Genomic DNA, 27,435 nt, shown 5'->3' with positions numbered 1-27,435 from the left:
CATGTTACATCTGGAAAGGATAAATTTTTAGCGGTGTTAACATAGTTTAATTTGGATGAAGATGTCATTTCCTCTGAGGTAGTAAAGGTCATATCTCTCTCCTTTCTTCCAGGTGCGGGCAGTTAGATGGTGATTCTAAGGAGATTTCCCCTGTGTTCACTCAGTTTTTAGAGTGTGTCTGGCATCTCACTGAGCAGTTTCCTCAAGCCTTTGAGTTTAATGAAGCATTCCTTCTCCAGATACATGAGCATGTACATTCCTGTCAGTTTGGAAACTTCATAGGAAATTGTGAAAAGGCGCGGGAAGAATTGAGGTAAGGGGTGCATTCTGGGTAAACATACCTGCATTTTGGTTATACAATCCTTTTGCTTATAATACTGTTTTTGTAACTTGAAGAAGCACAAAGCGCAGTGACAGAATTCACTTTTGTATAGTCAGGTGAAGAGAGAAGACCTCCAGTTGGTCTCTGTGGGTTGCTGCACTGTGTATACTGTTGTACATTACACTGACATTATAACTGTAATTTCAGATTTTTTTGCAAACTGCGGGTGGGGAGTAATCTTATGCAGTGGTTTACCTGCTGTCAAAGGAATTAATACTAGGATGGATTGGACATTTTTAGTGGATTGACAGTGTTACTTCCATTGGCAAATCAAGACTACAAGTAAAATAAAACATTGAATTGAAAATGTTCTGTTGCCAGAAAGCATTACTGCTGTTCTAAAGAGAGGAAGTCCAGTCAGTTTACCTTTAGGCTGAGGGCTTCATTTATAAAGCAGCAGCATGGCCTTCCATCCTGTACTTGTTCCTCTTACAGCATAATTTATTCAGTGTGCTGCAACAGTGGTACTATGGAGAACTGTTATGAAAAGAAGCCAGCACACCAGAGTTCAGTTCAAATCTTTACTGTTCCATTATACCAGGGGTCTCCAAACTTTCTAAGCAAACGGCCAGTTTAATGTCCTTCAGGCTTTTGGTGGGCCAGACTAAGGTCGGTGGGAGCAAGCAATGCTTCATCATTGGTTTTACTAGGAGGAATGGTGCCCCTTGTTGGTATCGGTTTTCAGGAATAGTGCTCCACTGATGATGTTGGTGAGAGAAATGGTGTCCCATCATTGGTGTCAGTTGGAGGAGTACTCCAAGGGCAATATCTGGTCCCCAGGATGCAGAATGGAGAACACAGCATTAAACCGATCAAGATAACAGACAGAACAGTCAAATGTTAAGATAACGCTTGTGTATTTCTTACCCTAAAGTTATATTGTGCCAATGAAAGCCCCAGTATACCTGGATGTCACAAGGCCTGTTCCTTTCATATTGCATCAGGGTTGTGCTTGACTAAAGTCTTATGTGAACCTGTATTACCCTCAGGTAATATAAAATAAAGCTGAAGTTATGTAGAAGCCACCAAAAGTATGCAACCCTATACCTTTTACCTAATACCTGCCATCACAGCAGTGTCTGAGCCCTGCAGAAAACCTCAGCATATGGTGAGAATAGACCTTACCCCTCCCTGTCCCATCACAGTACTTAATACTTGATTTACCTGGTGATGGGGTGGGAGTTTGTCAGTGAATATACTTACTTTCAGAAACTGTGTTTGGAAACCCTGTTTGGTTGAGGTTGGGAACTGTTTGAATAAGGCATTGAGCAACACAGGAACTAGATAATCACCCATATGTACTTGCCGTTCAGTTGAATCATTTAGCTTTTAACTCTAGAACATGGTGTTTTCATTTCACTCAAGTTCAATTTACTACATTTTCTGCAAAGATACCTTTTAAGTACAGTTACCTCTTCTTGAATTAATGAGATCTTATCACTTTGTTCATTCAGGGCAATGAAAATGCCCTTTGTAATCCCACCCTTTCCCAGCAAGGTATGGTCACTCATCTGTGGTTCCCTTGCTGCCTCTCTGCACTGTTGGGGCCTTTGTTCTGGTAATGAAGCAGGGCTTCCAAGTATGAGAGCATATGTGATCTCCCCCATGTGATAGTGCTCAAGTCTAAGGCTGGCCATACATCATGTAATTTTCTTTCCTTCAACCACTGGTTGAAGGAAAGAAAATCAAGTGTTTCTCCCATCAACACAGTCAGTGTTCATGTACAAATTCTTCCTGCTGTGATATCGCATTTTTTTTTTCACGCTATATTTCTGTATTTGACAAAGTGAGGGTCTATGGGAAAAAAATGCACCATGCAGGACTTTTTTTTTTCCCCCAATGCACAACAATGCAATTAATTGGTACAAAGCATCCTACATTAAAACAATGGATTATCTCATTTCCATGCATTTTACTATTGTTTAAAAAACAGAGAAATTGCATGGCAGCAAATATGATGAGCTAATGCTTTGATAACCATATAGTGTACATGGATAACAGTTGTCCCTGGTACTCTACGTTATTTTATTTTTTTTTATAAATATTTTATTAATTTTCAATATATCACATTACACCATTAAAATTTTGAAATATTCAACAATACACAGTTCCTTTATACCTCTAAAGAGGAACCCCACCCACTCATTCCCACCCCCCTTTCCCCGTTCTTCTCCCTGGTTTTTTTTTTTTTTTTTTTTTTTCCCCCTCTTATTTCCTTGCTCCTCTTCCTTTCTTTTCCCCCTCAAGGCACCCTTCTCTTTCTTCCTTTCTTATTTCCTCTCTATTTTTCTTTAAATTGATCTTTAAACGTATCCCATTTCTCCCACCTTTACTTAATCGCTCCATTCTATCTTCTTCCTGATGGTAGCGTTCCTCCATTTTGTATACAAAGTCAACACTAGTTATCCAATCTTTTCGTTTTGGTATTTCCTGCTCTTGCCAGAATTTAGGTATCGACCCTTTTGCCACATTTATCAAATGAAATTCCAACGAGTTCTTATATTTTTCTACTGTAGTCTCAGTTTTATGGAATATGCATGTGCCTGAATCTTTCGGGACCTCAACCCCCATTATCCCTGAATTAGATAAATTATTTCTCCCCAATACTCTTGAATTTTAGTACACACTCACCATATGTGCCTTTCATCCCACACCCTCTCCAGCATAAAGGTGATTTATCTATTTGTTGCTTATGTGCCACACTTGGTGTAATATACCACCTAGCTAAACATTGATAATTCATTTCCACCACCCTCATGTCTACCACTCCCTGTACTAATCTAAATATTTTTTTTTTCTGTTGCTCGTTGAATGTTATTCCGAGTTCCCTTTCCCATTTCTCCATATAGAAAGGCGGGCCACCCCCCATCATTTCTGAAAAATTTTTATAAACTCGGGAAGTAGCATGTTTCCATATTTTATTTGAATTAAAAAGTTGTTCTAATTTAAATCTGTCATTGGTCTTAAGGGCTTAGATGGCGAAATAACAATGTTTTAGTTGGAGATATCTCCACTCATTTAACGAGGAAAACAACAACTCCTTTTTTTTTTTTAAACTCCTGAAAGGAGCAAATTATCCCCCCATCCATTATGTCCTTTAACTGTGCATTCCCTTTTCTTATCTGTGTCTACTAACAGCATCAGCATGGAATAGAACTCCCAACCCATTTGTGTATGAATCATATCCCATACCCTAATTGAAATTCATATATCAGTGCTTGTACTTTCTCCTAATATGCGATATTGATGTGGAATCCATACTATCTTATCCAATTGTGTCCCACTTAATGTGTTTTCTATATTCACCCAACTTTTTCTTAGTGCATTATACAGTATGTCCAATCAAAAATACGTGAAAGTAACACTGAATAATAATATCTCTTAAAATCAGGCACGCTTAGACCCCCCCCCTTATCCTTGTCCCTACATAATACTTCATAGCTTATTCTCGTTTTTTTATTTCTCCAAATATATCTCAATATAGGCAGCATATAGAATTTATATAGGATTTTTGGGATGATTATCATTTTTATCAAGGTTATTCGTCCTATCCAAGAAGATGGTCCTACTGATAATCTTCTCAGTTCCTCCTTTATCTCGTTTATTAGTGGGATATAATTAATTTTATATAAGTTCTCTTTCTCTCCATAAGAAGGGAAATTCTCTTTGTAAAATTTTTTTTTTACATTATCGGGACATTCGTATTTATTATTCCTGATTTTACCAGGTAAATTTTTAGGTTTGACATCACTCCATAATATTTTATTATTTTCATTAAATTAGGTAATGTCAACCTAGTATTAGCCAGATAGAAGAGCATATAATCCGCATATGCTGCCACTTTGTGTTCTATCTCCCCTATCCGGACCCCTTTATATCTATACTATTTCTTACTGTTGCTAAGAGGGGTTCTAAGGATAGAACAAACAACAGAGATGAAAGCGGACACCCTTGTCTTGTCCCGTTTATACATCCTGAAAAATTGTGATAGCGAAAAAATTGACTGTTACTGCAGCTGACGTTTGGCTATAGTACTTTCCTATCCTCCCTCTCATCCTGGGCCCAATTCGCAAGATCTCTAACGTGTCTAACATAAAGCCCCAATCTACCCTGTCAAAAGCTTTCTCTGCATCAACTGACAAGACCAGTGCAGGGTTTTTTTCTCTCTTACTTTTCTGTATAAGGAGTAATGATCTTACCCCATTATCTCTTCCCTCCCTCCCGGGGACAAACCCAACTTGATCCAAATGAATCCACTCTGGCATTAGATCTTTCAGTCTAGTTGCTAGGACTTTTGCAAATAATTTAGTATCTGTATTTAACAGTGAGGCCAATAACTAGCAGATTGGGTCCCGTCTTTCTCCTCTTTTAGTATGAGCATGATATATGCTTGCAATGACTCCTCCCTCATCTCTGTCCCTTCTCTTATGCATTCATATATATATACCCTCAATTTGGGGACTAGTTGTTCCTGAAATTTTTTTATATTATCTCACTGTATACCCACTCTTCCCAGCAACTGTCCCCTTCAATGCCCGTTGGATTTCCTCCTGTGTTATCGGGTTTTCTAGATTTTTAAACTGTTCTTCTCCTAAAATTAGTAAATTCACCTCCTTTTGGATACTTTGCCTCTGTCTTGTTCTCTCCTCTGCCCCCCCTTTTTAACTGTTTGCAGTTTATATCATATAGTTTACTATAATATTTTTTGAATACCTTAGCGATATCAGTGGTTGAGTACGCCAGATCTCCATTGTCATCCTTAATTTTCTCAATGTAATTCCTATATTTCTTCTTTCTTTGTGCTCTCAGTGATATCACATTATGACAGCAAGAGGCTTCCCTGTCAGAATACAATGGTCACTGCTGTCGGCTATAGCCGACAGCAGCAATTGCATGGAAAAAAAAAACAACAGGCTGGTTGTACTGAAATTGATTGATTGACTTCAGTACAACCAGCCTGCCCAAAGATGGATCACAATTTTAGCTGGTTCCTGCTGAACTGGTCGAATTTCTATACGTCCATGGCTAACTTAAGTGGCTAATTTTCAGTCCTAAACACTGTCACGTAAGGGGCAGTGATGTCATTCACCTGGGTAAGTTCTGACCCCAGGGCCTAGTCAGGGTAGACTGCCACAGGGAGGTGGAGAGGGAGAATGGATCAGTCTGTACATTTTGTGAGTGGGGGAAGACTACCAGCAGACACAGAAGTCACATGAGGTGTCTGCAGAGGAGAGGAGAAAAATAGAGCTGTTTGAGATGACAATAAAAGATCAGATAAGATAAAAAGGTGAAAAATATGGGCTTGTTGTAGTGATAGCATATAAACCTTAGTGTTCCTAAACCCAGGACCCTGCATTCACTCTATCGGATCTCCCACAGTACACGCAACATGGAAATGCAATTATTTTAGTGAACATAAACTGCTAACTACCTTTTCTCATCAGCAGTTAAAGCAGACTTCTCTCAGTGTCCAGCCCAGCACTGGTTGAAACTTGTAGGAGGACTCCTGACCTCTGTGTGGACAGTGCTGATTGGCCCTGTGCTGGTCACATGCACTCTCCCAAGAAAAAAAAAAAAAACCTCTCTAGCAATACACCCCAAACTGAGCATGTGCAGAGTGACACACGATATGTCTTATCTGGAGATAAAAGGGGGACACTGGAAGAAGGGGAGGATCAGAGAAGTCAGGATCAAATTGTGTTTTTACACAATAGAGAGGATTAACCACTTAGGTTCTACAGTGAGTGTAACAAGTATGCTTTACTTCCTATACAAACTTGATTTTATTGTCGTGGGTTTAGTAACACTTAAACTGAAAGACATTTAGTTGGCTAAAGCACTGTGTATCGTAACCTCTTTGCTGTTTCTTTATAAATATTACACACAAACTTTCAACCGCTATTTCATGTGAAAAAAAAATACATCAGTGAAACATTTATGTGAAATAAACTATCACATGATATAATAATGAACACATCTTAAATTAATGAACTTGCCCTATAATAATGGCAGTATATGTTCTGTCATCTATTGTAATTTCATAATTGGCACAATTATAGCCCAATTAGTAACTAGCCGTAGCGCCTCTTACAGCCAGCTATTAGTTCTAGTTTTATAACATGTCGTGTTTGTGAATTTCTAAAGTGGCAGGATCACTTTGTTTAGACAGATTAATGCTTCATCAATCTGTGTTGTGGTAATTGGCTGTAATTAGGCTAATGTACTAAAACGATATGTTTCTGGATTAAAGAAAAGTCTCAGATTAAGGTCACCCTAGCTGATTGTAATCGAGGCCGGTTTCCTGATTAATTAAATGGTGATTAGGAGGAAATTAAAGTATTGCCTGCCCCTCAGAAGAATGTTTATATGCGGACTAATTCTCCTCTATGTTCCTATCAGTGTTTTTAATACTTTAATATTGCATGACTACCAGGTGTCTGTTTATTAAGTATATGTAAACCCAATCACTAAATCTGATATACTGTAAGTGTTGATGCCATTTCAAATATTCAAATATTTTTTCAATCTTTACATCTACATCTTTTATTAAATAATAATTCCTGATGATGCTGCCTTTGAATGTCCTTGTTCAGGCACTCCCTGTTAGAGGGTACCAACACTGTCCCTGTCTCCCAACTGTGCTATTGCTTAATCACATGGGCTCCTGTTACAGTTGCCTCTGATAGAGATTACAAGGGGGTAATTTACTAAGAATGGAGTGTGATAAATCTCATCAGAAATCCCACCCTGAAAAATGCCATGTAACTATCATTGGAGTGCATGAGGGCCAAAAGTGGCTGTAAAGATCAGGAGGCTGCAGGAATTCAGCAAAGGATGAAAAACATGAAACCAGGACTTTATTTTAAAAATGTGCAGTTGTTTATCAAACCGTACACTACTTTAAAGCAGACCTTTTACCCTTCAGATCAACTTGAGCTTTTCGGACTCCACATCTGCAATTTAAATGGCTGCTTTTTTTTAATTTATTTATTTATTCGCTTACTTTTTTATTTTTATGTCCAGTCCTGCCAACATTCTTGCCCAAGTAAAAATGACATGTCCCTGCTCCAGAACTTCCTCTGATTACCCCGTTACATATCCCAGGCTGTAGGAGCAGGGACATACAGTGGCTAGTGGGTGTAACTGACACACATCATTGGGGGGCAGCTGTGATTAGGGCCAAGATGGTGGTGCAGGACCCAGGCTATGGCACCTAGGCAATGGATGGCAGCAGGGTTATGCTTGATCTGCTGGGCACCTGAAGTTTGGACAACCATGCATTACAGGTGACAAGTAAGGGAGGGAGTTAAAAATAAAATTTAGGAGCGAGTGACATTTCACTTTAACACATTCCTTTTATTTTAACCTTCCCCACACATTTCTTTTTACACATACATAGGCTTTTTATTGGCCCAAATGCAGCGGCACATTAAAGAAATGGCAAAAAGAAAGCCGCCACCATGTCCATGACAGATATGTCTGTCAACTTAAGAAATGGGTCCAGCATGGCCCTGACATGTTAGTGGATATGCTGTCTTTTTGCACTTTGGGCACTTTATGCCTAGAACTTCAATAAAACTTCATTTTTAAGCTTAATTTTTGGTGTGCTGGAATATACTAATATATAGTATCCCTGTCAGTTGTGCACCTCTTTTGAAGGCAGAAGAGGGTCTGGTGCTGGATGGATTGGACTGCAGTTGGTTTTAGCGGCAGTCTACTTTGGACAAAGAAATGACCAGGACATCTAGAATGTTTGTTAGCAACCAGTCAGCTAAACATAATTTTTTCAGGCCATTGGATACAGGGTGCTCACAGGTGCCTTCTCCAAGGAGTCTAGAAGCAGTCCAGTTATATATTGTTTACTAGGCCAGCCTTTGGCCTTGTAAGAGGTTTGTGCTGCGCTACGCATGCATAAGAAGTTATTTTAGGGCTAAGCAACAAAAAAATGTAAAGAAAAAATGTTAGCTGGCAGAATTTTTGGTAGAAGAGGCTATGTGTGTCCCTTCTACCATAATCTTCTATTTTAATTTTTTTGCGTAGTACATACAGTGGGGCAAAAAAGTATTTAGTCAGCCACCAATTGTGCAAGTTCTCCAACTTAAAAAGATGAGAGAGGCCTGTAATTGGCATCATAGGTAGACCTCAACTATGAGAGACAAAATGAGAAAAAAAAAATCCAGACAATCACATTGGCTGATATGGAAAGAATTTATTTGCAAATTATGGTGGAAAATAAGTATTTGGTCACCTACAAACAAGCAAGATTTATGGCTCTCACAGACCTGTACCTTCTTCTTTAAGAGACTCCTCTGTCCTGCACTCATTACCTGTATCAATGGCACCCGTTTGAGGTTGTGGACAGGTGTCTTTTATACTGATAACAAGTTCGAACAGTCACACTCCAAACTCCACTATGGTGAAGATCAAAGAGCTGTCGAAGGACACCAGAAACAAAATTGTAGACCTGCACCAGGCTGGGAAGACTGAATCTGCAATAGGCAAGTAGCTTGGTGTGAACAAATCAACTGTGGAAGCAATCATTAGAAAATGGAAGACATACAAGACCACTGATAATCTCCCTCGATCTGGGGCTCCACGCAAGATCTCACCCCATGGGGTCAAAATGATCACAAGAACGGTGAGCAAAAATCCCAGGACCACACGGGGGGACCTAGTGAATGACCTGCAGAGAGCTGGGACCAACATAACAAAGGCTACCATCAGTAACACACTACGCCGCCAGGGACTCCTGCAGTGCCAGTGCCAGACGTGTCCCCCTGCTTAAGCCAGTACATGTCCGGGCCCATCTGAAGTTTGCTAGAGAGCATTTGGATGATCCAGAAGAGGATTGGGAGAATGTCATATGGTCAGATGAAACCAAAATAGAACTGTTTGGTAGAAACACAACTCGTCATGTTTGGAGGAGAGAGAATGCTAAGTTGCATCCAAAGAACACCATGCCTACTGTGAAGCATGGGGGTGGCAACATCATGCTTTGGGGCTGTTTCTCCTGTACATGGATCAGTCGTCCTGGTCCCTTTGCGGACAGAATGAATGGGGCCATGTATCGTGAGATTTTGAGTGCAAACCTCCTTCCATCAGCAAGGGCATTGAAGATGAAACATGGCTGGGTCTTCCAACATGACAATGATCCCAAACATACCGCCCAGGCAACGAAGGAGTGGCTTCGTAAGAAGCATTTCAAGGTCCTGGAGTGGCCTAGCCAGTCTCCAGATCTCAACCCCATAGAAAACCTTTGGAGGGAGTTGAAAGTCCGTGTTGCCCAGTGACAGCCCCAAAACATCACTGCTCTAGAGGAGATCTGCATGGAGGAACGGGCCAACATACCAGCAACAGTGTGTGTCAACCTTGTGAAGACTTACAGGAAACGTTTGACCTCTGTCATTGCCAACAAAGGATATATAACAAAGTATTGAGATGAACTTTTGATATTGACCAAATACTTATTTTCCACCATAATTTGCAAATAAATTCTTTCCAAATCAGCCAATGTGATTGTCTGGATATTTTTTCTCATTTTGTCTCTCATAGTTGAGGTCTACCTATGATGCCAATTACAGGCCTCTCTCATCTTTTTAAGTGGGAGAACTTGCACAATTGGTGGCCGACTAAATACTTTTTTGCCCCACTGTATATGTATTACATTAAATAAACACTGGCATAAAGAAAACATAAGAACCTCTTAATATAGTTTATATCATAGTAATATATAGACAATGTTTTCAGCATTCTGCAGTCTGAGAGATTGGCTGCATTTTTTTGGGGGGGGGGGGGGGGGCTTGCATTGGTGTTTTTGAAAGCATCCATGTAGCTTTGTGAACATTTTACTCCAGGTTGTTAGCAGAGCACCCCACAAAGAAGAATTAAAAGAGAAGAGGGCCCTAGCCAAGGTAGCTGCTTTATCCTGCCCCCATTTCTTTGATTAACATTGATAAGTTCAATAAGAACAGAAAAGCTGCCCAATTACCATTGTTTGTATCAATGTAACTCCTCCCCATCACACACAAATGCCTTCAAGTGGATCCCTCCTTGTAAAATTACAGGAAGATGCACAGCTTTTATCAAATCACCTTATACCTCTAGTTTACTGCAAGGGAATGAAGGTTGTAGCTGGGCCCCCTGAACATCTCTTGAGCCGTAGGTTTCTACCTTGGTTGCCTTGGGGAATATTTGGCTCTGGCACCTCTGTGTATTCAGCAGCTGAGGATTTAGAGCAAAGCCCACAGAAGCCACAGATACTCCATGGTATCTTTCTGGTGTGTGAAGTCTTCACTATCAATCTTTAGGGGATGGGAAAACCCAGGAGTGTTGATGAGTGTTGCCCAAATCTACAGAACAAATGTTAAGTTTGCTAACCTGTTGACAGCTAACACCTGATTGGCTGCCAATGTCTACCTTGCAGCATTTAAAAGAGAGGCATGGCCAAAGCTTTTTTTGGCCATACTTATCTTCTGGGTCACAGGTGTGCACTTACTTTTGCTCTGCTATGACCCTCCATCAGCTGACTTCACAGAGATGCTCCAGGATCTGAGAGGATGGACCATATTGTTGGGATCAACCCAACTGCCTGAATGACAGCTGGCTCTGGCCCTCTGCACTCAGTTGAAAGCTGAAGCCAACTATGCCCAGTCTGGCACCATAGGGGCAGAGTAGAGAGCAGTGACTAACAGTGAGTGCTCTGTGCTCCGAGAATCGAATGATTGCGGTCATGTGATCACTCAGTTCTTGGACTTAAAGCTGATGGGGGACAGCTGCAGCATCAGACGTATGCTGCAGCATGGAGGTGATTATGTAACTTTAAACTTCTCCTTTAACGTTGATTCCTTGAAGTTTTCATTTGCATTAATATTATACTACATATCTTTAATATTGTGCATCTGATTTATGAAAACTGGAGTAAAATTGGGTCTGATCAAGTTTGGTGTGCATCTTTTTGTTCCTATATTTTTCTGCCAAGGCCTTTTATAATGTGGATTTTTAACTTATTTTCACTTCTGGTTTCACCATAAAAGTATTTATTAGTGTTGCAGTAAAAAAGAGACTTGTAGAATTGATTTCAAATGTCATTTAGTTAATTCAGCACCTTTATCCTGTTTGTATAGACTAAAGGAGAAGACGCACTCATTGTGGGCATTTCTTCTTGGTGAACACAGCAAATATCAGAATCCTCTGTTTGATCAGAACTCCCTCAAGAGCCAACCAGTCATGGAGCCAAACACCATCCATTCCAGCTTCAAGTAAGCACATCTTTTCACGTGTCCTATTTTTCTTGTCACAGGCTTATTATTATTACTGTCTTTAATGCTGTAATTTGTGAACAGATTCTGGAGGAACATGTATCACCAATTTGACTTGACACTGCACCCCAGACAGTCTGTTGCCAATTTACTTGTAAAAATAAGTGCTGAAAACAAAGCATTGGAGAATGAATTGAAACATCTACAACTGGTAAGGAGACCTTTTAACCATATGCTGTATAGCTTGACATACAGTATGGCTTTTTTGTATTTCTTTATCTAGGTTATAAAATACACCTGTTTTCTATATTGTATAATAATAATAATAATAATATTGGCTACTCGTAGCTTCCAAAGATTTCCAGAAGAGAGAGCTGACACACTCCTTCTGCCTCCTGCATCTTCTTATTGTCCTGTTGTGGTGGATGGCTTTACTGGCTACTAGGAAGGTGTGGGAGATAGAAGGGTTTGTGCCAGCTCTCAGCTCCAGAGTGTTTAGGAATATATAAAATCATCTGGATTTCAGGAGTCCTGTGTGTTGCTTAAAAGATGTGTAACCGTTTTTATACAGGAATCTGTGGGTGCCAGTATTCTGTAGCTTGTTCAGAAACTGACATGTGCACTGTAACCACTTAAGCTCTGGAAAGTTTTACCACCTTCATGACCAGGGCATTTTTTTTGCTATTCAGCACTGTGCTACTTTAACTGGCAATTGTGTGATTATGCAACACTACACAAATGAAATGTATATAATTCTTTTTTAAAAATAGAGCTTTCTTTTGGTGGTATTGGTAGTCGGTGATCAGGGGACATGTAGTGGGACTGTGATCGTGTGGCGGGCAATCTGACATTGACATCTCCAGTGACACTAATACAGTGATATCATTATACACTGTCACTGTACCAATGGCCCTGGCTGGGAAGGAGTTAACATCTAGGGGCAATCAAAGGGTTAACTGTGTGCCTAACAATGTGTAATATGTGCTGCTTTTACTAAAAGATGTACACTACTCAAAAAAATTAAAGGAACACTTTTTAAGGAGAGTATAGCATCAAGTCAATTAAACTCCTGGGATATTGATCTGGTCAGTTAAGTGGGGGGGGGGGGGTTAACCAATTTAAGCTGCTTTGGTGTTATTGAAATTAACAACAGGTGCACTAGATGGACAACATTGAGATGACCCCAAAAATAGGAATGGTTTTACAAGTGGGAGCCACTGACATTTTTTTTCCCTACTCATCTTTTCTGACTGTTTTTCACTAGTTTTGCATTTGGCTAGGGTCAGTGTCACTACTGGTAGCATGAGGTGATACCTGGACCCTACAGAGTTTGCACAGGAAGTCCAACTGCTTCAGGATGGCACATCAATATGTGCCATTGCCAGAATATTTGCTGTGTCTCCCAGCGCAGTCTCAAGAGCATAGAAGAGATTCTAGGAGACAGGCAGTTACTCTAGGAGAGCTGGACAGGACCAAAGAAGGTCCTTAACACATCAGCAGGACCGGTATCTGCTCCTTTGTGCAAGGAGGAACAGGATGAGCACTGCCAGAGCCCTACAAAATTACCTCCAGCAGGCCACTGGTGTGAATGTTTCTGACCAAACAATCAGAAACAGACTTCATGAGAGTGGCCTGAGGGCCCAATGTCCTCTAGTGGGCCATGTACTCACTGCCCAGCACCATAGAGCTCGATTGGCGTTTGCCATTGAACACAAGAATTGGCAGGTCTGCCACTGGCGCCCTGTGCTTTTCACAGATGAGAGCAGATTGACCCTGAGCACATGTGACAGACGTGTAAGAGTGTGGAGAATGCTATGCTGCCTGTAACATCCATCAGCATGACCGTTTTGGTGGTGGGTCAGTGGTGGTCTGGGGAGGCATATCCATGGAGGGACAAACAGACCTCTACAGACTAGACAATGGCACCCTGACTGCCATTAGATATCAGGATGAAATCCTTGGACCCATTGTCAGACCCTATGCTGGTGTAGTGGGTCCTGGATTCCTCCTGGTGCACGACAATGTCTGGCCTGTTGTGACGAGAGGATGGAGGCAGTTCCTGGATGATGAAAAAATTGATACCATTGAATGGCCCCCACGCTCGCCTGACCTAAATCCATTAGAACACCTCTGGGGTATCATGTTTCAGTCCATCCGAGGCCACCAGGTTGCACCTCAGACTGTCTAGGAGCTCAGTGATGCCCTGGTCCAGATTTGGGAGGAAATACCCCAGGACACCATCCGTCGTCTCATTAGGAGCATGCCCCGATTTTGTCAGGCATACATACAAGCACTTGGGGGCCATACAAACTACTGAGTACCATTTGGAGTTGCTGGAATGAAATTTCAGCAAAATGGACTAGCCTGCTGCATAATTATTTCACTTTGATTTCCAGGCTGTCTTTGACTTTAGTCCTCTGTAGGTTGAAAATTTTCATTTCCAGCAAACGATGGGGCATCCTTACGTTCCTAACACATTACCCAGTCCATATCAGTATAGATATCCAGCATGATATTTTTCCCCATTGAGATCTGATGTGTTTTCACAGTGTTCCTTTAATCTTTTTGCGCTGTGTAGTTGTTTTTTCTTCTTTCTTTGCAGGGAAAAAAAAAAAAACAGCCATATCACTGCTTTGTGTACAGAGCCATGTGTTGTTAGTAAACACAGGGCTCTGTACTGTGATTCACTAAACCATTCGGACTTGACTGACTTGTGCTGTACTGAATGACAGAACAGATGGGGCAGTGAGTGGGTGCGCATGATCCAGCACAGAGCAGCTGCCCCGATGCAGTAAAAGTACAAGTGGTTAAAGTGTAACTGCACCTTCAGTTCAGTTCCATTTGTGTCATAGTCCTTGTTACCTACAAAGCCCTCCCAGGCTTAAACTTGCCTGTCCCTGATGCAGCAAGATCTCAATGACTGGCACTGTACCACTGGATTGGTGTACGGCCAGTGTGGTGCCAATATTTAGAAAGGGGTCAAAATCTGTACCAAGTAATTATAGACCTGTTAGTTTAACTTCTATAGTTGGGAAGATACTGGAGAGTTTAATAAAAGGCCACATAGATGAGTTCTTGCTGGAAAAAAATATTTTAAGCAACAGACAGCATGGATTCATGAAAGACAGAAGTTGTCAAACAAATCTGATTTCTTTTTATGAGGAGGTGAGCAAAACCTTGGACAGAGGGGTGGAGGTGGACGTGGTATACTTGGATTTTGCAAAAGCGTTTGACACAGTTCCCCACACATGGCTAATGTGTAAGGTAAAGTCTACGGACTTGGAAAAATCAGTATGTATATGGATAGAATACTGGCTAAAAGATCGTATGCAGAGAGTAGTTGTTAATGATTCACACTCTGAATGGTCTAGGGTTGTCAGTGGTGTACCCCAAGGTTCAGTGTTGGGACCCTTACTTTTTAAAATATTTATAAACAATATAGGATCCGGGATTAAAAATCCCATTTCAGCTGTGCAGTGGAATAACGTCCTTACAGGATGTCTCCAATTTACAAGGCGACCTCAATGCACTGTTTAATTGGGCAACTATGTGGCAAATGAGGTTTAACCACTTGCCCTCCTGAGCATTTATCCCCCTTTCTGACCAGGCCATTTTTTGTGTTACGACACTGCGTTACTTTAACTGACAATTGTGCGGTCATGCAATGCCGCACCCAAATGAAATTTACTTCCTTTTTTTCCCCACGATTTGAGCTTTCTTTAGGTGGTATTTGATCGCCTGTGCATTTATTTTTTGCGCTATAAAAAAAAGACCAACCATTTTGAGAACAAAATCTGTATTTTTGACTTTTTGCTATTAAACATGTCCAGTAAAAAAAAAATGTAAAAATCCAAATTCGTCATAAATTTAGGCCAAAATGCATTCTGCTACATGTCTGCTAAAATAAATCCCAATACATGTAAATTAATTGGTGAAAGTTATAGCGTTTAAAAATGGTAGTATATATACTGGGATTTTTTTTTATTTTTTTCCTAGTAATGGCGGTGATCAGCAACTTATAGCGGGACTGCGGCAGGCATTCTGACACTGGGGGGAACTGACTTGGTGACACTGACATCCCCAGTGACACCAATACAATGATCAGTGCTAAAATAAGCACTGCAACTGTACTGATGGCACTGGGCAGGAAGGGGTTAACATGAGGGGCGATCAAAGGGTTAACTGTGTACTGCTTTACTTGGTGCTGTGTCTGTGTGCTTCACTGTAAGTACACTGCTTTGCAAAGAAGTGTGCACGAGCTGACAGGGAGGAGAACTGTTTTGTTTACAAACAGTTCTCCTCCCCATCGGAGATGCTCAGCAATCACCAGGCGCTGCCGAGTAATCACCGGCCAGGACCAAGTGCCCCCTACCCGGAAATGCAAAATCATGTATATATACGTGATTTTGCACACTCGTGTCGCCCTGTAGCAGTATATCTGCTATAGGGTGGTGGGGAAGCGATTAATGTTGATAAATGTAAGATTATGCACTTTGGGACTCAGAATATGCATGCTTCATACATACTAGGGGGGTACAACTGGGGGAATCAATGGTGGAGAAGGATCTGGGAGTTCTGGTAGATCACAAGCTTAATAATGGCATGCAATGCCAAGCTGCGGTTTCTAAGGCGAGCAAAATCCTCTCTTGTATTAAAAGAGGTATAGATTCCAGAGAGAGAGATATCATTTTACCCCTGTACAAATCATTAGTAAGACCTCATCTGGAATATGCAGTTCAGTTTTGGGCACCAATTCACAAAAAGAACATTGGGGAACTGGAGAAAGTGCAGAGAAGGGGCGACCAAACTGAAAAGAGGCATGGAGGAGCTCAGCTATGAGGAAAGATTAGAGGAACTGAATTTATTCTCTCTTGAGAAGAGGAGATTAAGGGGGGATATGATCAACATGTATAAATACATCAGTGGTTCATATAGTGAACTCGGTGTAGAGCTATTCACCCTGAGGTCATCACAGAGGACAAGGGAGCACTCTTTACGTCTGGAGGAAAAGAAATGTAATCTCCAAGCACAAAAAGGTTTCTTCACAGTAAGAGCTGTGAAAATGTGGAATAGACTCCCTCAAGAGTTGGGTCTGGCCAGCTCAGTGGATTGCTTTAAAAAAGGCCTGGATTCTTTCTTGGATACACAGAATATAACTGGATACTAACATTTAAAGGTAAAGTTATTCCAGGGAATATCTGATTGCCTCTCTGGGGATCAAGAAGGGAATTTTTTACTCTGCAGGAGCAAATTGGAACATGCTTTGTTGGTTTTTTTGCCTTCCTCTGGATCAACTGTGGGTGTAGTATTATAACTTTTTTTTTTTTTTTATGGTTGAACTGGATGGACATTTGTCTTTTTTCAGCCAGACTAACTATGTAACTATGACATACCAGCATCTCAGAATCTTCCCAGCTAGGTCCTCACTTTTGTTTTGCACTGTCATTCATTCTAATTTAGAACTAGACAGGCATGTGTTGGCCTGGTTAGGAAGGCTGTAGCAAATGGCTTTGCATTCTAGTTAGTCTTTCTGGATTGGGGTGGGTGTATATAAGACAAGGGGGCTATTGTGGTCTACAATATAAGTGTAACTTCATTTAAAGTGGTTGTAAACCCTTACATATACCCAGTGAAGTGACTGGCCTTAGGCGATTCAGAGAGATGAAACAAATCTTCCTACATAAATCCCTGTTTGCTCAGCAGTACAGAAGAGAAGAATGCAGATAAAGTCCTGAATTTATACAGCTTGTCTGAGCATTCAGAAAGCAGGGGGTGGGGAGCTGAAGTTACACTCTGCAGAGCTCAGTGAGAGCTGGTTGAAGGGAAAGGATGCACCTCCCTTCACAAAGCACAGAGGAACATAGTTGAGGCTGTCATTCACAGAGTGTGTGCTGGAGATCCCTCCACTGTCACTTTTTTTCTCTCAGTGTCAGGAAACTTGCCAGAAGGGACTTCTGCAGATAGCAAAGGAGTGGGGCAACAAACAGAAATGACATTTAGTGCTCTGGATTGAGACAAGTACACACTATAGAGGGATATGATTTGTTCATATTTCATTTCAGAGCTTTACAACCACTTTAAGGTGCATTCACACTTTAAAGATTAACTCTGGGCACAAAAACCTTTTTTAAAATTATATTTCTCAACATTTCATTTTCATTTTGAATAGAGTAAGGGAGGGTTATAACCCCTGTCAATTGTTTTTGCCCATTGAGTATATTTCCGTTTACGTCCTGCCCCATAGTCAAGACAGGAAGTAAGTAGACATCCTAGAGGGAGGGAATCCCTAGTTTCTCCATTGGAAGACTGTCCCCTCTGACACTGTTCTGGGGACAAATCAAAACATGTTTTTTTTTTTAACTTTAGTTAACAACAGTAAACATAACTAACAGAGAGGGTGAATCTCTCTAATGGGGGCAAAGGCAGCAATTAAAACCTGGCAGGTGTTTTAAATCTCCTCTCTATCCAAAACTAAAAAAGTTTTGTCTTTCGTCATATTTAAAGTGGAACTTCACTTTCTCAGTCAACACTGACTCTTTTTAATCCTTATGCTGCTAGCATTAGTAAATATATAGGAACGAATATCATATTTCCTTGTTTTAAACAATTTTTTTATGTTTCTTCAGTTACTTTCTGGTTTCTTGCCTAGGCAAATAATATCATACATCTCATGAGTCTTTTGTAGGGGAGGAGGGGTTTTCTCATCTAAGCACACCCTCCTGCTTGTATGCCTGAACTAAGAGCAGATGGATTCCAGGAAGTTATTGCTACATGAATCATCTGCCCTTACTCAAGATGGCCACAACCAGAAACGCTAGGAGGCGGGGTTTCCAAGTGATTTTTCAGCAAAATAAAGCATGGAGTCATGGTTGGATGGCTGTGTTTGTTTTGCTTTGAATCTAAAAAATTAATTTAATAGTTTTTTTTTTGGTTTGTGGTGTTCAGATGCAGTGTAGTTCTGCTTCAAATGCTTGCTTACTGCACAGATCTGAAAGAAATACAAAGAGCACACCAAGATTCAAGTAAGAATACAGTTACTTGTTATATTTAGACAGTATTTGTTCAGTCAGGATTTCAGCTATGACATGACTGTTACCTTTTATTGGATGAGGCAGGTGATTGCTGGCCTGGGAGGAACATCAGTTGTATAGTACATATACCATGTCTTGATCACTGTTGTCCCCTGCTAACATTAGCAGCACCAGGAGCATTTCCTGCTGCAATCTTCTACCTGCTTCTTCATTGACATTGATACAAAGGGTGGTTGGCATATGTCTGTACATCCTTTTGCCCCCTTTTCTTTATACAATCTTAAGGTGCCTACAGTCATTAGAGAATTTTCACCTGATCTGGACGTATGGTCTAATTGGACAATGTTTTCAGGTCCTTCGGTCCTCCTGATTCTCAGCCCCTATATAACTGCTACTTTTTATACATATAATCTACAGTAATGCAGTTAAAGATGACCTGTAACTTTTTTTTTTTCAGAAAATGAGCAATCTTACCAAAGGTGGTGAATATGCTGGAATCAGTTGCATCAACTCTCCTACCACAGAGTTTATCCAGTGTCCAACCACAGAGTATATTAACTCCCCTACTACAGAGTTTATCAGTTCTCATACAGCAGAGTCTCCCAAACTGAAAGAATCTCAATGTTACAAGAAGGAACAAGTTCTTCACCCTCTGCAGGACCCTGTTCAAACCATAGATGGAAACACTACAAAAGACAACCGCTATACTGAATATTCACAGGAGCTGTCTAAAGAGGAGCCCTCCTTTGTCAGTCTGGAGTTTGGAGTTGCTAAAATGAGAGTCAGTTAGATGTTGACTGTGCCAAAAGTGCCTTGTGTGTTCACAAAATCCCTTCTAGCATACAAAAGGCTGTCATTGGGTTTAATCCTACTCAGTCAGTAGAGAAATAAAAGCCCAAATTGCCTTTTTTAGCTACATGGACTGAAGACTCTACCTTGTGAGGGGCTGTTATATAACCGTTAGATAAAACTTCTCCATCTAGGTACAGCAGGATTCTAAAATTGCATTTTTGGAAGGTATCAAGTTTCTGAATTTGCACTTACTTAGAAGTGGCTGGTGTTTGTACTGTATAGCTCCAGTTTACATTGATCATCTTTATTCCACATATAACCAGGTTCTCCTAATGGAGCATTCAAAGGCCTTCATGGTATGCATGAAAATGTATAAAGGAAATTGGCTTCTGTTGGCCATAGCAACCAGTTCTCTCTTTCAATGTTCATGCCTGTGTGCCATTTTGATGTTGATCGGTTGGTGTGAATGGTACAGAAATATTTTTTTTTTTTAACTTCTCTGTACATAGGGTTGTTTGTGTTTTCAGGGTTTCTTGTAGTTTTCACTGGATATAGCTTGTCTATAATCTGTTTGTAAACTGTGTAGTTTGTATTTTGAAGTATGTAGCTGTATTGACACCATAAAAGCCTTGAGAGCTTGTAAAGACTTGCAAAGACCAGGGACTGCAGGTCAAAAGTGATTGTATTCATTGTGAGTTGGCACAAAGCTAAGCCAATACTTAATGCCTTTTTATATTGAGCCATACAGCTCTGTATAGTTCTACAGCTGCTGCTAAGGCATTGCTCAAGTAAGGAATATATAATGCCCCCATCCCGATGTAGCTTTACAAAAGGTGTTCTACAGTAAGGCCTCTTGCACGTGATAGTAAAAAATGCCACGTTTTTTACTGATCATAAATGAGATGCATTGTTGTCCATAAAACAATGCATACAGCAGATTAAAGGTCTAATACAGCGAGTACAGAACCATATAACAAAAATAAAACATTTTAATTTATGCACATACTATATGCTTGTTTACACATCTATAGGCATGTTTACATGAGTATAAATGTGCATATTACAACACTGGCAATGAAAAAGAAATTTACTTGTCTATACGTTTACGTGCCTATAGGTGTGTTTACGCAAGGTCTTTAGAGAACATTTTACTCAGGATCTTTCTGTCCACAACATCCTGAGTATAAACATCTGTAAATTATTACGCCTGCAAGTGGCCTAAAGAGGTAATATTAATAAGGACCTGTTATTTTCTATATACTAGCCCCCAAAAGCAACACCCAATTCCCTGAGACCTAGAGATATTTCTCAGACTCTCCTTGTACTTGGCAGGTAGGTTTTAAACGCCCTGCAGGTAGTATCCAAATACAGATGACTGAGGATTGCCTGGGGGACAGACTGAATTTGTGGACGTTTGCATAGATTGTACAAGGCTTATGAATCGTGCGTTCCCAAGTAGACCTGTAAACGCATATTACTTTGCATTATCTGGCAGATCCTCTTTAATATCACCTAGATTGCCAGGAATAAGGCAGGTTTTATCAAAATAATCAGCAATGCGTATGGAACAAGTATTAGCTGATAGTATTGCTCCTAAAATGCACGTTGGCTAACAGACATATCCAGTATATCAAATATTGTAAAACTTTGTAGTGATAAATATCATACAGCCTTATTTAGAAAAGAAACAAAAAGTGGGGATGATATCTACAAAATACAATTATTCTAGTACAAATTCTGTTTACTATTACCAGATTGGGTTGGAGATTTTTTTGATTGGTTGGTGAGGGTTCCTGCACTTTTACTATTAATTATACTTTGTAGTGCTTTATTAAGCAAGTCTGACAATGTTATATGTGATTAGCTATTTTAGGATAAGAAGGAACAAGGAGGAACAAAAGAGGGATCTAAAGTATAGAAACTCTTTTCTAGTGGCCACTGAAATGTTCCAGCAATGTCAGTTTTTGGAGGGTTCAAATTGTAATGTGCCACGGAAAAAGATGGACCCTTTCACTGCTTTCATGAAGTTAGCTTCATGAAAGTTAGCTGCATTTATTTATCTCTATGTACCATATTCTGTGGGGTGTATTTATAAAAAATTTGCAGAGCTATTCGTTCTGTGAAACTGCATGTACATTTGTTCTGTGCAAATAGGGGCAAACTTGGATTTTATTAAGGTATTTTATCTCTAGGTCAAATGTGTGAATCAGGAAAATACTACTTTATGGCATGGAGATGGCAATCATAGTAAATAAGTATAATAAATACACATTTAACCTGGAGATAAAATAGCCAAATAACATTTGATTTTGTTGGTATTCACACAGAACTAATGTCTAAGCAGTTTTATAGGACGAATAGCTGTGCAAACGTTTTAGATAAACACTCCCCGTACTATTGTAGATTTAATCTTGTTAGTTTACCAGAAGCTCCTGATATCTTTTTAAATATATATGTAAACTCTAGTTTGATTTCTTTTATGTAAGCCAACTTGTGAGCCCACCTATGAATAAGTGCACTTGTAAAACACATTAGAATGTTTAAATAAATCTAGAATAATAAAATAAGGCACTCAGAGAATCTCCTTAGATGTGCTGGCTCCTCAAAGACCAATTGAATGCAGTTAACAAAATGGCTATGAGCAGGCAGGCTATTATCGTAGAAGAGACATATAATGTCTCTTCCACAATAAAATACACCAACCTGCCTGCTTGCAGTCTTCTGTGGCATGTAAACTGAGTTGTGCATGTGTAGCTCAGCTTATATTGCTGGCATAGTCCTTTGTGCTGAGATGACGGACTCTTGTGTACGTGCAGGACATTCGGCATCCCACACCGGCCTATGGAGTTGTTTGAAGACCGGCACCCAGGGAGCAGATGCCGACACTGGCAAGGAACCTGGACCATTAGAGAGAAGGTAAGTGTAGTTCCACTTTAAGGTACACTCTATGGCAAATTCTGAACTGTGGACACTCCTCCAAATTATTGTACTGCACAAAACCAGGTTCTTAAGATATGGTTTAATGATTCTGATGTGGAGGAGATCAAATGACCTGCACAGAGCTCTGACTTTAACCCTATTGATCACCTTTGTGATTAATTGGAATGCTGAATGTGAGCCAGGTCTTCTCGTCCAACATCCGTACATAAATCTGCTCTTTTGGCTGAATGGGAACCAGTTCTTATGGACATATCAAAATTTGTGTAAAGCCTTCATAATAGAGTGGAAGCTGGTATAGATGCTAAGGGGTGCTAACTCCATATTATTGCCCATGGTTTTGCTACTGGATGTCCACCAAGCTCATGAAAGTGCGATGGCAAGGTGTCCATAATCCTTTGCCCATATAGTGTAGCTCTCAATCAACTGGCAGGGATAAGCATAAAGCCTTGACATTAGAGTGATGGAAAGGATGATAACATCCTCATCTGTTTCCTTTTTTTCACTGAAAGCTTGAGGGGTGTTGCCATTGAGTCAAGCGTGTGTGAGGAACAACAAAATTGATTTTAATTGCATATCGATACTGCCTGAGTTTTTATCATTGAGGAAGATATAGTCTGCTATTATAGCGTATGGTTAATGTGTCCTAGGTCAGGACTGTCGTAACTACACAATTGCTCCTTTGGAAGACTTTCTAAAAGGGAATCATTTGCACTACAAAACTTGATGCTCATAGGAAGAGTTTGAGTGTTGTGGAATGACTGATATAAATGCTTTTCTGATTTGTTGACTTTTCTTTATATACATGACTACAAAGGGAAACTGAGGTATAGGTGAGTTATTAGCATGTTTAACTGAAGATGCTGCTATGTATAGATAATAGAGTTCTTCATTGTCAAAAAAGTGCAGGGTACTGTCAACTCTGCCTATAGGGAATGTCATTGAAGTTCAACTTTAGGTTATTAGCAACCCACCTGTAACTAAATGTTGGAATGAAAAAAAAGACCTATCTAAATGCCCATTCTTCTTAGTTGATGCCATAGTCACATGATGATCCTTCTCTCTTTTTCTGTTTTTCTTTGGGTGTCCACATCACTGATGTGGACACTTCTATTGATAGAGGCAATACTTCTAATGACCAGGTCTTCTCTCATAGGCAAAAGGTACAGAAGAACTCACAGGGGCAGTGAGGAGACCAGTACCTAAGAAGATAACGAGCAGGGAAAAATGTCTGGTCCCCAGGGCAGAATATTCATTTTGCTCTTAATGGAAACTGGGATTTTGATCCATTACACTGCAGGATGACTTAGGAAGAGGTGTTTGGAATCAAGACTAAGGTGCACTATTTAACTTGAGGTTGGGCTTTAAGAAAAATACCTGTGTGAAAAAACCTCCCATTGAAGCACTTTTCCCTGATTTCTGGATCACATGCTATTCCAGACGCAGTAAAATTGCAAAGATGCTTTACAACCCCAGGATTAGTCTGTAGCTAGAAAATTAAGGATTTGTTCTTTCCCTCTGAGCCGACACATATTTTGCTTCGTGATAGCAACATTCAGCCTATCGGTTTGTTGGAAACTAGTGCACTTTGGTGCCTCATGCTGCAATGATTTTACTAATATGTTGTAGATGTGTTCTTATTTTAATTAAATAGAATCTGTGATCTGATATCTGTAAATCATTTGTTTTGGATTACTGTACTAGTATTGCTCTTTGCACTGGTTTGTTGAATTGGGCTGAAGACTGCAGTAAGGGGCTTTTCCCGCAGAACATCTGCCTATGCCAAACATAGACAATGGGATACTCTACTGTATTTAGATGGCCTGAATCCAGACATCATGTTCTTATTTGATTTAGTCTGTCCTTCCACCTGTCCATATTTGAGTACTCCTGCCTTAGTTCAGTGTACAAGAGTCCTCTGTAGACAAAATGATTCTCCAGGATGGATGCAGGCATCATTAGTCCTAATGCTTAGATGCTGCATGCTGTACTGTGGATGTGTCCAGCTTTCTTCTAAGAGCCTTCAGTTGCTGATATCCACCTCTGCCATAAAGGACAGATATCTTGGCATGATAACTGTTATACTTCACTGCTCCAGGTGCACTATAGAAATAGCCAGACAAAGGTAGATTCTGTGGCCCAAGCTGGTGAATGGAAGGTCTGCTCTAACTGGATGAATGCAGTGTTGCTAGCACAATTTTAGTAATGAGATAAGGGGGATATACTTAGAGCAGTGCCATCTACAGGCATGACAAAAGGCAGATTAACAAAAGGAAATATGTCATTATTTTGGTGAGAATATCGGCACATTTTCCAGGTCCCAAATCAACAATGCCATCACACATATTCGATGTGTTGTAGTGCCAGCTGTACCAAATCGCTTTGAAAGTGATATGTGACAGTTTTTATAAATGTTAGAAAGCATGTGCCAAAATATAAAGCATTTACACCAATGTTCTCTGTTAAAAAATTGATTTAAAATGTAAACCATTACCACAGTGGCCAGAGGACAGGAGAGAGGGATGTGTATGAACAGACAGAGCACCATTATGATGCAACAAATTAATGAATTGTCGTGCAACTTTTTTTTGTATTTGGTGCATAAAACACATTCTTCATGCCCCAATCTTTGTTAATCCTCCTGAAAGTTTAACAAATTGTAACAAATTTAACTTATTAAATTTAATTTGATAAATCAACTTCCTGCTTATGTCCTGGTGGACACTGGATTAAGAATACAGGGATACAGAATGTGATTGTGAGGGACAGGGCTTACCAGTAGTAGCATGAATTCATGTTAGTTAGGCGCTGGGTGTCGATTTTTAAAAATTATCTTAAGTGGCAGCAAGAAGAAAAATGTCACCTTATTATAACAACTATGGCATCTCATCCGTGATTAATGTAACCCCCTCCTGTCGCCGCCTCTCAGGCCTTTAAGATGTTCTAAATACCAGGAGGTGGAGGTGGGCATTCCAATCATGTGACCGCTGTGATTGGCAGTCACAGCAATCACATGATTGGAAAGTTCTTGATCGCAAGTATTTGTCGGTAGCTTTCCATTACAGAATCATTACCGTGCTTGAGGCACGCTCTCCACATAGAAATGTTTTATACCTAGGAACACATATGTGGGCCGCTCAGCGTTACAGTCCACCCGCTAAGAGGCCACATACAGTTAGGTCCATATATATTTGGACAGACACAATTTTAGTTTTGTTCAGGTATTTACCAAAACATATTCAAGCTATAGTTATATAATGGATATGGGCGGAAAGTGCATAATGCTCTCGGGTTTAATTTGAGGGTATGTACATCCAAACTGGAGGAAGGGTTTAGGAATTACAGCTCTTTTTCAAGGGACCAAAAATAATTGGACAAATGAATATAATCTTAAATAAAATGTTCATTTTTAATATTTTGTTGAGAATCCTTTACTGGCAATGACTGCCTGAAGTCTGGAACCCATGGACATTACCAAAGACTGGGTTTCCTCCTTTCTGATGCTTCACCAGGCTCTAAGTGCAGCTGTCTTCAGTTGTTCTTTGTTTGTGGGTCTTTCAGCCTTTAGTTTTGCCTTCAGCAAGTGAAATGCATGCTCACTTGGGTTGAGATCAGGTAATTGACTCAGCCATTGCAGAATATTCCACTTCTTTTCCTTCAAAAACTCCTGGGTTGCTTTTGCAGTGTGTTTTGGATCATTGTCCATTTGTACTGTGAAGCGCTGTCAAATCAACTGTGCTGCATTTGGCTGAATCTGGGCTGACAGTATCTCTAAACACTGCAGAATTCATCCGACCGCTTCTGTCTTCTGTCACATCATCAATAAACACCAATGACCCAGTGCCACTGGAAGCCATGCATGCCCATGCTATCACACTGCCTCCATGTTTTACAGATGACGTTGTATGCTTTGGATCATGAGCTGTTCCAATTGTCCAATTACTTTTGGTCCCTTGAAAAAGGGGGGATGGCTACTCTTAGGTGCTGTGATTCCTAAACCCTTCCTCCAATTTGGATGTACATACCCTCAAATTAAACATGAGAGTGTGCACGTTCAGCCCGTATCCTTTATGTAACTATAGCTTGAATATGTTTTGGTACATACCTGAAAAAATCTAAAATTGTGCCTGTGTCCAAATATATATGGACCTAACTGTATATGGCTCTGTGTGTGTGTGTGTGTGGGGGGGGGGGGGGGGGGGGCATGTCAGGCCAAGTCCGATCATTGGAGGAGAGCAGACTGAGTTCCCAGCATAGCTAGAGAACTGACCACTCAGTTTTTAATATGAAAGCAGAGGGACTGGCAGGAACACTAGGGATATCTCACAAAGGAAGCAATATAAAGAGAACAGGATACTTGTTTCATACAAGTACATGGTACAGCAGGCACATATCACAAATATGAAGTGTTGGGTTTACATATTTTTTAACATACGCATCCTAGCTAAATTATTACCGTACTTTTAGTGAACATCCACTTTGATGGGAGCACATAAACTCTTAGCCTCCTCCATATAGCATGACATTTTTGACTTGACATGACTTAGTAAGATGGTTTTGTTCCAAGGATAAAGAAAATGGTTTTGTTTGCGGATCAGATCTCAGAAATTACTGAACTATGTAAAGCTTGTACTGAAACAACATGTTTACATGAATTGCTACCATAGCTTATAGGCTCTTTCTCATTTTGTACTTGTTTGAATTGCTTTTTTTAATGAAACATGTTAGGATTATAGAGAATAAGTAAGCTAGAAATAAAGCATCATGTTCTAAAGGAAAATGCTTTGATGTTTACAATAGCACCCAATCAGCACTCCTATATGCACTGGACCTTGTCTGTCTGTGTGACTATTTGGCCAGCAAAAACCAATCTGGATATCCCATTTATTTTGCAGTCTGCCCTGGGAATTTGACAGGAACTCACTGACTGCAAGAAAAATACTTCCCTTTAGAACTAAGCTGTTTCTTATGGTATGGCGAGGGACATGGACCACCAGTATGGTTTGTTGATGAAAAACACTTGTTTTTTTGCATC

The 27,435-nt window shown here is 40.2% G+C and overlaps 1 protein-coding gene across 1 annotated transcript in view; it reads left to right on the top strand.

The window, feature by feature from the left end:
* The window catches only part of MTMR6 (myotubularin related protein 6), a 94,345-nt gene extending 70,277 nt beyond the window's left edge, over window positions 1-24,068 (top strand). The window contains exons 11-14 of the mRNA XM_089685814.1: window positions 113-313; window positions 11,506-11,640; window positions 11,725-11,851; window positions 19,129-24,068. Coding sequence (XP_089541940.1) covers window positions 113-313; window positions 11,506-11,640; window positions 11,725-11,851; window positions 19,129-19,461 — 796 coding nt within the window. The 3' untranslated portion in view covers window positions 19,462-24,068. The remainder of the gene's footprint in view (window positions 1-112; window positions 314-11,505; window positions 11,641-11,724; window positions 11,852-19,128) is intronic.
* Window positions 24,069-27,435: the final 3,367 nt, after the last annotated feature.

This window comes from Staurois parvus, unplaced genomic scaffold (genome assembly GCF_062004578.1).
Source record: "Staurois parvus isolate SC_StPar_1 unplaced genomic scaffold, SC_StPar_1.0 ptg000387l, whole genome shotgun sequence".
Classification (NCBI taxonomy): Eukaryota; Metazoa; Chordata; class Amphibia; order Anura; family Ranidae; genus Staurois; species Staurois parvus.
The sequence above is the reverse complement of the archived record's forward strand: the minus strand, read 5'-3'. Positions and strand labels throughout refer to the sequence as shown.